This window comes from Molossus molossus, unplaced genomic scaffold (genome assembly GCF_014108415.1).
Source record: "Molossus molossus isolate mMolMol1 unplaced genomic scaffold, mMolMol1.p scaffold_m16_p_16, whole genome shotgun sequence".
Lineage (NCBI taxonomy): Eukaryota > Metazoa > Chordata > Mammalia > Chiroptera > Molossidae > Molossus > Molossus molossus.
The window spans coordinates 47,409,720-47,423,152 of record NW_023425351.1 but is presented as its reverse complement, the minus strand read 5'-3'; the positions used below and the strand labels follow the sequence as shown (position 1 = coordinate 47,423,152).

At 34.9% G+C, this 13,433-nt stretch overlaps 1 protein-coding gene across 2 annotated transcripts in view; it reads left to right on the top strand.

Annotated features, from left to right (window-relative positions):
• LRP12 (LDL receptor related protein 12) overlaps positions 1-13,433 on the top strand; it is a 91,049-nt gene that overhangs the window by 67,423 nt on the left and 10,193 nt on the right. For both annotated transcript variants that reach the window (XM_036264354.1, XM_036264353.1), the window contains one exon: positions 4,954-5,089. In XM_036264354.1, coding sequence (XP_036120247.1) covers positions 4,954-5,089 — 136 coding nt within the window. The remainder of the gene's footprint in view (positions 1-4,953; positions 5,090-13,433) is intronic.

Genomic DNA, 13,433 nt, shown 5'->3' with positions numbered 1-13,433 from the left:
TCTCTAATCGTTCTGATAACATAAACGACTACTGAGTGACTAACAGGAGGGTGGCATAAACAGGGTAGATACACTGGACAAAAGGATGATTCACATCCCAGGTGGGACACAGCAGTCTGGCATGAGATTTCATCCCACTACTCAGAATGGTGGTCCACCATTTAAAACTTATAAATTGTTTATTTCTGTAATTTCCAATTTAATCATTGCGGCCCCTCATTGACCATGGATAGCTGAAACCATGGAAAGTGAAACCTCAGGTAAGAGGAGACTACTGCATAGGATATGAAAAGAAGGATTAGAGAAACTCCTAATTCCGATTATATCAGAGAGAACATGCAAAGTGAGGAAATAAGGAGAACTGTATCAGTGCATCCTGAAGAGCTTTCAGAAATACAGGAGAAATATATCACGAGGGGGCATGATTTAGGGCTGAAATAAACCCTAGAGATACTCAAATAGCAACTCCTTATTTCGATACATGAGGAAACCAAGACCCAAAAAGGTTTGGTAGTTTACATACAGCAAAGCCACGAAGTCTAGGTCTTCTGATTCCATATCTACCAGTGTATCAGCACACACTGTTAACCCAAAAGGGCAGGAAAATTCTTTTTAATGGTTTCTAATGTTAATTTAATCTTTTTTCACATTTGAATTTATTCTTTCTCAGGAAGAGAAGGTAGTAAGTTATGATTGTACTAGAGAATATTTACATGGCCCCCAATGTATTGCACATGCAAAATGTGTTGATAAAAAACAACCGGCTGGATCTGAAACAAAATGCCCAATTCAGTCATGTTGCAACTATGCAAAATTAATATATCAGAATATGTATTCATAACCAGTTAAGGGAGAAACTTCATGTTTTTAAAGTACTTATTGAGCCCTGGCCGGTTTGGCTCAGCGGTTGGAGCATTGGCCTGCGGTCCAGGTTTCTTTTGCGTAGATGTTTCTCTCTCTCTTTCTCTCTCTCCCTCCCACTCTATCTGAACAAAAAAATGGAAAAAAAATGTCCTTGGGTGAGGATAAAAAAATAAATAAAGTATTTATTGAATTAGAAATATAAAATACTGGATTTTAAGATAACCATCCTTTTTTTTTTTTAATCCTTACCTGAGGGTATTTTTTCTTTTTTTTTTTAAGATTGAGTGGGAGTAAGGGAGGGAGAGAAGGAAACATCCATGTGAGAGAGAGACACACCAATTAGTTGCCTCCCGCACAACCCTGACTGGGGCCAGCGATTGAACCTGCAACCGAGGTATATATGCTTGACCAGGAATCGAACCTGAGACTTTTTGGTCCGAGGGCTGATGCTCTAATCATTGAGCAAAACTGGCCAGGGCAAGATAACCATTCTTATTTATGGGAGATGGGTTTTACCCTTAGACAGTGTGTGAAAATATTCATTAACAGTATTTTTAAGCATTCATACCAGAACATAAATTCTTTTATTTTTTATATAAGAGCACCATCTATGGGTTTCTCGAATATTCAGAGGGGGACATTTTTTAAAACAAAACCTAATAAAATAAAAACCTATTAAGATTCTTCCCAGTTTTCTCTTATAACTAACTAGTCCATTCATTTATTTAAAAGTTAACAATTGTCTGCTGTGTCATAATTTATTCCCAACTAGTTTTTGGATGTATCTCGTTGCTGTTAAATCAGCTAAAAGTATTTGAGTATTTATTTCTCAGTACAGTATTATGATTCTAAGTTAAATATAATTGAACTCAAAGTTTATTCTCTTTAATGTATATGAATCTTTTAATGAAAATGGGTAATTTTCTACATTCTGGGTGAGGAGTGATATTATTTTTCCTATTTATTTGTATGCTTGTTTGTATCTTCATGAACTTAAGAATCCTTCAGTATACAACTCCAGAATGCTTTGGCAAAAGATAAAAAGAAAGAAAAAAGTCTTATGAATGACTTAGGGTACCTTTTTATTAATTATTGTGACAATACTTCATTAGAGCAGTGATTTTCAACTGGTGTGCTGCAAGAATTTTTTTAAATATTTTTTTTCTTTATTGATTTTAGAGAGGAAGGGGGAGAGAGAGAGAGAGAGAAACATCCATGGGAGAGAACATCAATTGGCAGCCTCCTGCATGCCCCCCATCAGGGATCAGGCTCACAACCTGGGATGTGCCTTGACTGGGAATTGAATCGGCAACTTCTTGATGCATGGGTCAACACTCAACCACTGAGCAGCACCAATCCGGGTGCTGCAAGAATGATTTATTTATTTTTATTATTATTTTTTTTCCTTTATTGATACTAGAGAGAGAGAAACATCAATGAGAGAGAACATCGATAGCCTACCTCCTACATGCCCCCCATTGGGGATCAGGCCCACAACCTGGGCATGTGCCCTGACCAGGAATTGAACCCGCAACCTCTTGGTGCATGGATCAGCGCTCAGCCACTGAGCCACACCGGCCAGGCAGCAAGAATTTTTTAAACATGCAATACCTGGCTATTTAGTCAGGTGCACTGACCTCTTTTCCCTTAGATTGTTAAATAAAAAAATGACAACAGCCAACACAACAAGAGCCATCTGGTATGAATGCATCAAAATTATACGTATTACTTTTGTCAGAAAAAATATAATATACTTTTTGATGTGCTGCAGAATTTTAGTGATTAGTTTGTGTGAGATGAAAAACGTTGAAAATTACTGCATTAGAGCTTAATTAGAAGCAAAACTCCAGCACTTCATTGTTAATAAGCTCTTAAAATAGAATCACATTGTTCAGTATTAGTCTTTTTGTAAAGGATCGTAAGAGGAATTTTACTCTTAATGAAATTTAACAACAAAAACATGGGAAACTTTGACTATGGATGGGCAATTGGTGCATGCTAGGTTCTTGACGCATCCTTTTGTTCTATGCCATGAATCTCTATGTTCTGAAAGTGATTGAGAATAAGTCCCTTTGGCAATGTGCCCGAAATTCAGGATATACCCATTTTAGGCATGAACACTTTTTCTGCAGTAAAACATACTTATGAAACCTTAAGTGCATGTTTCTTTTTCAGGGGATGGGTTGTTCTATAGAAATAAGGATTGACTAAGCTAAACAATACAGCTTGCTTTATTTTGATCATTGTGGATAGAAACTTTTAAAAATTATATTATATACTTCCTAGAATTCTAACCTAAATTGAACAGAATATAACCTCCATTACCAACCCCCCCGAATAAAGGTCATTATTCCAAATTATAATTGTAATAGGGATACTTGCCTTTCTACAAATTGGGTTACCTAAATTTTAAGCTAACAGCAGAACTCAAAAAGCATGAAATTTCAGACCACATGTTGTATCAGGCACTTTGCTTGTGATGACTCATTTATTCACTCAACTCCTTTAGCTAGGTATGACTAATTAGGGAATAATGAGAGTATTCACTTACCTTTGGAAAGACAGGTGGTATTGAACAGGCTCTGAGCTCTCGTGGTTTTTGAGTTCAGTACATACTTTTTATTTTTCTGAACATTGCCCCCATACTTCTGATGACTATCTGTGTACCCTTGGCAGCTACTTTTCTACTTCTAATTTGCTGCTTCTAATCTCTTACTTTAAAAATCAAATAATCCACCCAGCCAGTGTGGCTCAGGTTGAGCATCAACCCATGCACCAAGAGGTCATCAGTTCAGTTCCTGGTCAGGGCACATGCCCAGGTTGTAGGCTCAATCTCAGTGGTGGGCATGCAGGAAGTGGCCAATCGATGTTCTCTCTCATTGATGTTTCTAGCTCTCTCTCCTTCTCCCTTCCTCTCTCTCTAAAATCAATAAAGCACCAGTGACTTTTTTTAAGTTGAAGGAGAATAAATTATCAAATTATGAGCTGAATTATGGACAGGTAAAATGTTAACTGTATTACTGTAGGAGCTCAAGGTAGTCAAGAATCCCTGGCCGTTTTGGCTCAGTGGTTGGAGCGTCGGCCTGCAGACCAGAGAGTCCTGGGTTCGGTTCCTGCTAAGGGCATGTACCTTGGTTGCAGTTTGTCCCCGGCCCCAGTTGGGGTTATGTGGGTGGCAACCAGTCGATGTGTCTCTCACATCGATGTTTCTCCCCCCTCTCTCCCTCCAGCTCTGTCTGAAGATAAATGCAAAAAATGTCCTAGGGTGAGGATAAAAAAAAAAAAGATAGTCAAGAAGAATAATCCAGGAAAGTGCTGGTACTAGTTTGAATTTATTCTATATTTTTTTGTGATATTCAGATATATGATCACATAATGATATTTTAATCATTGACTGTTTCAAACCTTTATTTTAAAAATAATTTTGGACTAATTCATGATCCTGTAATACAGTTTGGAAGTATTATGAATAAGTTAAACAACTACTTTGCAGTAATTTTGAAATAATGTTTGGTTGTCTTTATCCAGTTATCCACTAACTTTTTAACAATCTAACTTCTTACTATTATGTTTACATATGCTTTCCCTTAATTGTTTTGTTGAGAAAACTATTATTTAATAGTCTTTTATTCGAAGTGTCCAAAAAAGCAAAATAGTACTCCTAAGTATCTAAACATAGTAGTTCAATAAATATTGAATTTGAGGTAGTTTATAATAAAATAAATATAAAAATTAAGTTTTGAAAAAAGATAAATGAATGGATAGATGGATGGAGCAAGAATTGTATTTATCTCCATGGCTAAAGCCAGCAATTCTAACTCTTAAAATGTTATTCAAAGATTCAATTTGAAAACCTCCATGTCTCCTCAAAATGTGTACTTAATTAGGATAAGATGCTTTGATTAAAAGGAAGGAAAATAAAATGTCTCAGAATAATAAAAGCTTTTTAAAGTTGATAATACCATATGTTATTGGATATGATTTGATGTCTGAAGTGTTGATTGTTGTTTTTTTAAATAAACACTGATTTACTTAATGCTTTGTTTTAAAGTATAATAATTAGCTAAGATTGCTTTGGCTATCTTCCAGCTTGTGGAGAAACTCCAGAACAAATTCGAGCACCAAGTGGTATAATCACAAGCCCAGGCTGGCCTTCTGAATATCCTGCCAAGATCAACTGTAGCTGGCTCATAAGGGCAAACCCAGGGGAAATTATTACTATAAGGTAATCTGGCATCTTTCTGATTGTTATATACTATTTTATTACAAAGTAATCTAGTTTCCAAGTCTCATCACTCAGCGTACAAAAGATGATTTTCAGAAAATGTAATAAATTATAGTTATCAGTATCATCTTAAGGCTAAGAATTATGGTTCATCTTTTCCCTACTATTAGGACATGTGTTTTGAATATTTCTACTGGTGGTAATGGATTTGCACAGAGTCATTCATGTTTTTCTGGGCCACTTTTTAACAAAAGGTACACTTTTTCAAAATAGTTTATTAGGTTCAAGAGTGTAATTTTTGGCCATGGGACAAATAAACTAAACTCACTAATCTACTTGGACATCTAGCCCATAACATTGATCTCATTAGAGTTCTCTACCTGAAACAATAATAGGGGATGTCTGTGTGTATGTACGTATGTATAAAACTTGAAACAAGCTGATAATGGATAAGTACTATATCTAGAAAAACCTCTGTTTTCATAACTTTGAAACAAAAAACATTTGTTAAGAGTACAAAGTTGAAGATATTCCTAGGAAAGATAGCCATAAGTTTACGGTTCTAAGAATAAATATGACATAAATAAGGAATATTAAGATTCATTCTGAAAACATTTAAAATTGTAGGAAAAAACTGGAGGGATAAGATATTAAGGAGAAAATACTTAGTGGAACTAGATACTGCATGGGAAATTCTATCAAGGCTCTCAGGAAAAAAATTGCCTGAAGGGGAGAAAAAAAACCCACAATGTGCCTAAACAAAGAACTCTAGTTGGATCTGAACCACAAATAAGAATGCCATTCCTGTCACAGAGACAGCATTCTGCAACAGCATGAAGGCATCTTTGACATTCTTTCATGAATAACATTTTATAGGTAAGAATCATGGACTTTTAGAATTAGAAGAGACTTGGCAGATCATTGACTTAAAGCCCTTCCCTTAACATTTATTAAAATGAGATGGTAAATTTAGCCTACTTATGGATCTTTTTCCAGCCTTTTTATATCCATTTATTAATGAGAGAACCATTCTCTCTTGAGAAACACAACTGTGGTCTATTCCCTTCGTTCTGTGAGAGCCACCAAACAGGGACCATATAGTGTTTTCCTTTGGTTCCCTCAGCCCAGGCCACATCTGCTGGAACACTGGAGCTAGGCTTGTAGAGGCTGTTCCACTCCCGTGAGGAGTGTGATTCTCCTGGTGATGCATTTGTGGGATGTGCCGCTGAGGCTACTCCTTCTGCAAACATTCCAATGTTGGAATCCAACCAATATGCCTATTTTTCTGTTACTTGTAATATGACTAAGTGTAAATGTGTACACAAAATAGCATCTTTTACCATAGGGATTTTAAATGTTGGATCTTTTTCAACATAAAACTAGAATTTTTGGAGCTATTTATCTTTTATCCTAAAAATCCAGCCCCCAGATTAAACTTGCAGCCTACCAGCTCAGTTATGTAAAACTTGGAAGTTCTTGCCAGCTCCATGGAATACTGCCATCTGCTTCTGATCATGTGTTAGATCCTTGAGATTTCACAGGTAAGCTACACCATAACCAAGCATAATACTGAAATGAAGAATAAAATTAGAGGTGAACCCCACATCGAAAGGAAGATTTCCTAAATTCTGGAAGGAGTTAGTGAATGGATTTACGCAGCCTAATAAGATCAGAAAGTGATTTCGTTAATTGCCCTAGTTCTTACCGAAATTACTACCATGGTAATACTAGACTTTTTGTGTACATAAATACAATCAAGTTTTACTTGTGAATACTGATGTAAAATCTTAAATTGTTCAAAAGAATTGTATACCACAACAAATGCAGCTCGTTAGCCATGCAAATGAGTCAATATTAGGAATTTTAAAATTAATTTACTATATTAACAAGTCAAAGAAAATGTATGGTTATCTAGAATGAATAGACAGATGTTTTAAAACATTTTGGTAAAAAAAAATAAACATTTCTGAGTTTAAAATAAAATTAAAATATAGATAAAAGAGGGAAACTAAAATTAGACTATAAACAAACAATACTTAAAGTTCTCCTTATAAAATCAGTTAAAGATGGTGATATAAAGACAGTTTTATTTCACGCCTCTCCCTTGAAATCTACCAAAATCAACAAAGGCCACCTTATTCATAAGAGATCAAGGACTGGACTCTGGTTCTGTGCTCGAAGCCAAGCACGAGGGTCGGGATATTTTGCTCAGGAAAGGAGGCTAAAAAAAGTCCACTAACCATTGCCTGAACTTGTATGGGGATGAGAGCTGAGAGAGTTGGGAGGACATACCCTAGCAAATAGGAATTTAACTAAGTCACATACAACTGCTGACAGGGTCTGTAACTCTGAGCCACCGTGTTAAGATGGGCTCTGGAATGGAGAGCTAGGTGGAGGGAGTTACAAAGCAGACACAGTGGGAACACAGAGGGAGAGGCATAAAGAAAAGAGCAAGAGAGACCCAGAGCCTTCTGGGAGGTAAACGTGCCTACAACCCAGATTTCTAGAACATATGCCGAAATGTAATGCTAACAAAAGCAGCCAACAAGCTCAAATTGGAACACGTGGTTATTCTAAATATTATAAACTTCATTATAGCTGGGGTTTTGCTTAACCTTTTTTATGCCATGAACCCTTTGGCAATTTGGTGAATCTATGGATTTTTTCCCAGAATAATGTTTTTAAATTCATAAGATAAAATACATGGCACTACAAAGGGCACTAATTACATTGAAATACAGCTATGAGAATTTTTAAAATTTATAATACAGTACTATATATGCTTATTTATTAATATACTAGCAAGTAAGTGATAGTTCTAAAAACTGAATTTTAAAGTGTTTTTTGAGTGTAAATAATTATTCCAAGTATCTATGAAAACTGAAATACAGCCCTGGCCAGTTAGGCTCAGCGGTTGGAGCATCGGCCTGTGCACCAGAGAGTCCCACGTTCGGTTCCCGCTAGGGGCACATACAAAAAAAAAAAAACAACTGAAATACATTGTGAAATTATATGTGATTTCTATTGGTGACCAAGTGATAGGTACAGTAAATGTAAATAGTATTATGGTTTGTTGTTTATATTGCTAAGTAAAGTGCAAAATTTCACTTGGAGATTAACAAAAATAAATATGTAAATTTTTCTACCAAATTTGGGAATCTGGAAGAATAGAAACACTGAATATTCTTACTTGAACTTTATTAGAACAGAAGTGTCTTTTAGTATTTGAATTACAGCATCTAAAGATCAATATTGAAAAGTGGAAATAGAAATCTTGAGCATCCAGTAAAGGAAAAGATACTTTAAAAAAAAAAAACTATTCATACAAAAGAAGACAGAAAAGGAAGAAAATGAGAACTCTCCCAAAATGCAAGGCTATTTAATTAAAAACTCATTCAACCTTTAAAAGACAGGCTATCTGATCAGGTTTATTGGTTGGTTGATTGATATGATCCCCTTATAAAGGACTTATAAGAACATCCTTAAAACAAAACTAATGCAGATAGTCTAAAAAGAGGGGACAGAAAAAGATAAGCTTTATAAATACTGATCACAAGTAAGCTAAGTGTAAGAAGATTAGCATCAGATATAATTGAGCTTAAGGCACAAAATATTAGTAACAATGACATAATCCAACAGGAAGATATAATTTTGATAAACTTTATATACCTAATAACACAGCCTAAAATACATACAAAGCAAAATGCAGGGAATTACCAAGCAAATTGGGTTAATCCACAATTGTATCTGAAGTTTATAAACATACCTTTGATCAGAATTTTATAGATCTAACAGAAAAATTTAGTAAAGGTATAGAACATTTGATAAAATCAACAAGCTTGATCCAGTAGGTGGATGTGTTATATAAGTGTGTAATTTTTGTTGTTGTTGTTATCCTCACCCAAGGATATTTCTGCATTTATCTTCAGATAGAGTGGGAGGGAGAGAGGGAAGACGAGAGAGAGAGAAACATTGACTTGAGAGAGACACATCAAGTGACTGCCACCCACATGACTCCAATCTGGAGCCAAGGACAAACTGCAACCGAGGTATGTGCCCTTATTGGGAACCGAACCCTGGTCTCCCTGGACCGCGGGCCGCCACTCTAACCACTGAGCAAAACCGGCCAGGGCTTTATACCTCTTTTTTTAACAAATAGCGAATACACATTCTTTTCTGACATTTATAAAAAGTATATATTAAATCACAAAGGAATTACAAATGCATTTCTGAGACTTCTCTTATTCAGATTGTGTTACCTGATCACAATGCGATTAAACTATAAACCCACAATAAAAAATGAGAGGGGGGCGGATAATGACCAGATCCATAAGTTTAGAAACATATTACTAAATAACACCTGCATTAAAGATGGAAATCACAGTGGTACTCAAAATATTTTTAAATGGTATGTTTTCATAATGAAAAGTATTACAGATTAAAACTGTTGGAAGACATTGAAAAAGTACTTAGAAAAAATATTATAGCTTTAATGCATTGATTTAATATTTAGTAAGATGGGAAATAAGCAGGGCATTTACTCAAGAATTTAAAAGAACTGCAGGTAAATCTCAAGTAGAAAAAAATAAGGATAAGATTAGAAAATAATTAAATAGAAAAACGAACAATAAGATTCAATAAAACAACAACCAGCTTTCTAAAAACCTGGGGAAAATAGACAAAGACAAATCTCAAGGCAAGACTGAATAAAATAGTTACAAATAAATAAAAAGAACCAAAGTATATGAAATTATAATACAATAACATTTTTTAAGTCATAAGGGAATATTATGAACAGCCTATGTTAATACTTTTCTACCGTTAGATGAAATTGATGAATTTCTAGAAAATGTATATTACCAAAATTCATTCAAGAAGAATTAGAAAACTGATTAAATCAATAGCCATTAAGAAAACTGAATCAACATTCAAAATACGATTCTATACCCAGACAGTTTAACAGGCACGTTTTACCAAATAAATGGATAAGGAATTTTCTTATTGTGATAAAAGGTATATGTTAAATTTAAAACTCAGAATTAATATTGAATTAATTTTAGCACCAAGGATCAAGACAAGGATGTGTACTTTCACTGAATGTACTAGAACCCTTAGTCAGTGCATCAAGATAACAAATAGAAAAAAGTGATATAAAAAATGGGAAGGAAGAGATGAAACTTCTTGTTTTCCACGACCGTGTTTATGTACATAGAAAATCCAAGACAATTTAAAGACCACAGTTATCAATTTTTAAATGGTATGAAAATAACACTAAATTTTACTGTCAAGATAAAATAATAATTTCTAAGAAATTATCAAAACTGACAATAAAAGTTTAGCAAAAGCTGATTAAATAAAAAAACATGAAGAACTCAAAAATCTCTTCCTTAAATCTATACTCTAAAGAGGCATAAGGCACAGATATATGAACAGTGTCTTTGTTATGTAAATTATTACAAAGCATAAAAAAGAAAAACTGAAATGAATTTTACTTATAAATGTATTTTTAAAATCATAAATGAAATATTAGCAAACCAAATCCAGTGGTGCATATATGAATATATATTGATTGATTATTTCCTTTATTCTGGACAAGGTCTCTGCTTTCATGAATCTTAAACATTTTTTAATTAAATTTATTGGGGTGATAATAGTCAGTAAGATTATATCGTTTTCAGGTGTACAGTTCTATGATACATCATCTGTAGATTACATTGTGTGCCTACCACCCAGTGTCACATCGTCTTCCATCACCCTGTCTTTGACCTCCTTTATCCTTTCCTAACCCCACCCCGTCCCTCTGGTAACCACCACACTGTTGTCTTTGTCTATGAGTTTTTGTTTGTTTTTCTTGTTTGTCCATTTGTTGCTTTCAGTTTTGTATACCACATATGAGTGAAATCATATGGTTCTCGACTTTTTCTGTCTGACTTATGTTGCTTAGAGTGATATTCTCAAACTCCATTCATGTCGAAAATAGCAGTATTTCATCTTTTCTTACAGCAGAACATTTTAGTGGATTAAAAGTATATTAAGGGATCACTAGCTTGAATGGGACTAGCTTCCCATGAACAACAGTTACAATTTGGATAAAATTTAAATAAAAACTGTTTGAAGGCACTGGAGAGGAATCAAAAACGGGAAATAACTAGAAGGTATTCAGTCCTTGAAACAGGGAAACCACACGGTCTGCCCCTCAGCCCATCGGAATGGAGTGACTAGAACTCACGCCGATAATCGCAGTCTGAACTGGAGATGTCAGAGAATGGAGCTGAGGCTGCCAGAATGGCTGGAAATGGAAAAGGCAAATCCTAGAAAGGAGAGAACTACAAAGTTGGAAGCCCTTATATCTGCACATAAGTTCTTCTCAAATCCTTGGCTGATCCGGGAACTGTGCTCATTTGAAGAGACTAGCAGGACCCAAGGAGAACAGGCTGCACAAGGGTTCCAGCTGCGGTGCACGGCCGCTGAGTCACTTCGGGGCTGGAATCCTGTCCACAGGGGAGACAAAGATCAGAGTTTGAAACCTGTTGAGTTCAAGGGGCTTGGTAAATACCTTAGGATTTTTATTGAACCCCAGAATGTCACACTTTATGAGTAAAGACAGTGTCGTCAAATTAGGAGTTCACCTAAGACTAAGGACAAAGCTGAACAAACTCACTAACAAACTGTAAAGCCAAATCATCACAAGTTCGGGGTATCAGACAGTGATTTACTTGCATGATAGAACAAAAATAGTATACGAATAGTATACGAATCCCTGAGAGCACACAAAAGTTAATTCAAGATTAATCCTGGGTATGAATATAAAAGCTAAAACTCTAAAATATTACTAGAAGACATTGTTGAATATCTTTGGGATCTTGGGGTTGGCAAATTATCTTAGAGGGGACACTAAACGCACCAAATATAAAGGAAAAAATAATAAATTTTGCTTCATCAAAACTGAAATTAAAAACCTCTGCTCATCAAAGGATACTATTAAGAAAATGAAAAGGCAGTCCTTATAGGCTAGAGGAAGAAAATAGCAATGTATACATCTGTCAAAGGACTTAATGCCAGAATATAAAAAGGAATTTTTATAACTCAAGAAGAAAATCCACATAGTTTAAATGGGCAAAAGACTTAAACACTTTGCAGAATAAGAATGTTCAATAAGCACATGAAAAGATGTTCAGCATCATTTAGTCTTCCGGGAAGACCATATAAAACTTCAGTGGGAGATGCCGTTGTATGCCCCACTAATGACAAAGTAAAAAGACTGACAATACAGACTGTTAGAATGTGTGTGTACATATATCTTCCATAACAGACATACCCTGCATAGGTTCATGTTTATATAAAGAGTTGTTTAAAAATAAAAAATTTAATGGATGCAAGATATAAAAAGGTAGTTCACAGTAAAATAGCTAGCTGATGAACATAGGAAAAAGTGTTTCAATCTCAGTAAATAAGGAAATGTAAACTAGAGCAATGATAATCTTTTGTCCACCTGTTTGCACATTTTTAAAAAACAGAGTATCTCATTTTGCCAGGGTTGTGGGTTATTTTCCTATACATTCCATGGAATTGTGAGCTGGTATAAACATTTCTCAGTATCTATCACATTAAAAGAGGAATTGTATCTTGACCCAGCAATTCTGCTTGTACAAAAAGTGTATATAGAGAGATGCACGTATAAGGATTCTTTAAAGTATTGTTCATAATAGTGAAAAAGTGGAAACAATCAAATTGTCAGCCTTTGTTTTGGTTATTCAGAATGTTTAGAGAAGAAATGTGTGCTTTTATTTACTTGACTTTTTGCCCTTTACTCATGTCCATATTTTGTGAACTACAGGATAATGTTTAACTCTAACTTACATAAAAAAGGTACTTTCAAACTCTGGGACTTTTCACTGAAAAATATTTTTGTTTTGTTTACTTTTCATTCTTTTTACTTTGCTCAGATTTGTGCTGTTTGCTGTCTTGAAAATGTAAGCTATAAACTTTTCACTAAGCAAGCAGATGAACCCGTCTTATCTAAGAGGAGTACTGGCTCTCTCTGTGTGTGCTATTCAGTTCGTTAGGTTAGAGAGTGATGTTTGGGGTTCAAACCCAGAACAGCCTAGGATGTGCTGAAGTGCAAGTGGTCTTTCCTACACACTTATACGCAGGGAGAAGATGAGAAGAATGCCTGCTATATAGCATTATTTTGGAATCTGACATTACTACTTATAAAGAAGTATTACTCTGGAATCTGGGAAAGAGATATAAATATAGGAACAGTGGACAGTATTATTATTTGCTGATGATATGGCTTTATGTCTGGAAAACCAAGGGGAGTAGATGGAGGCTTATAATAAAG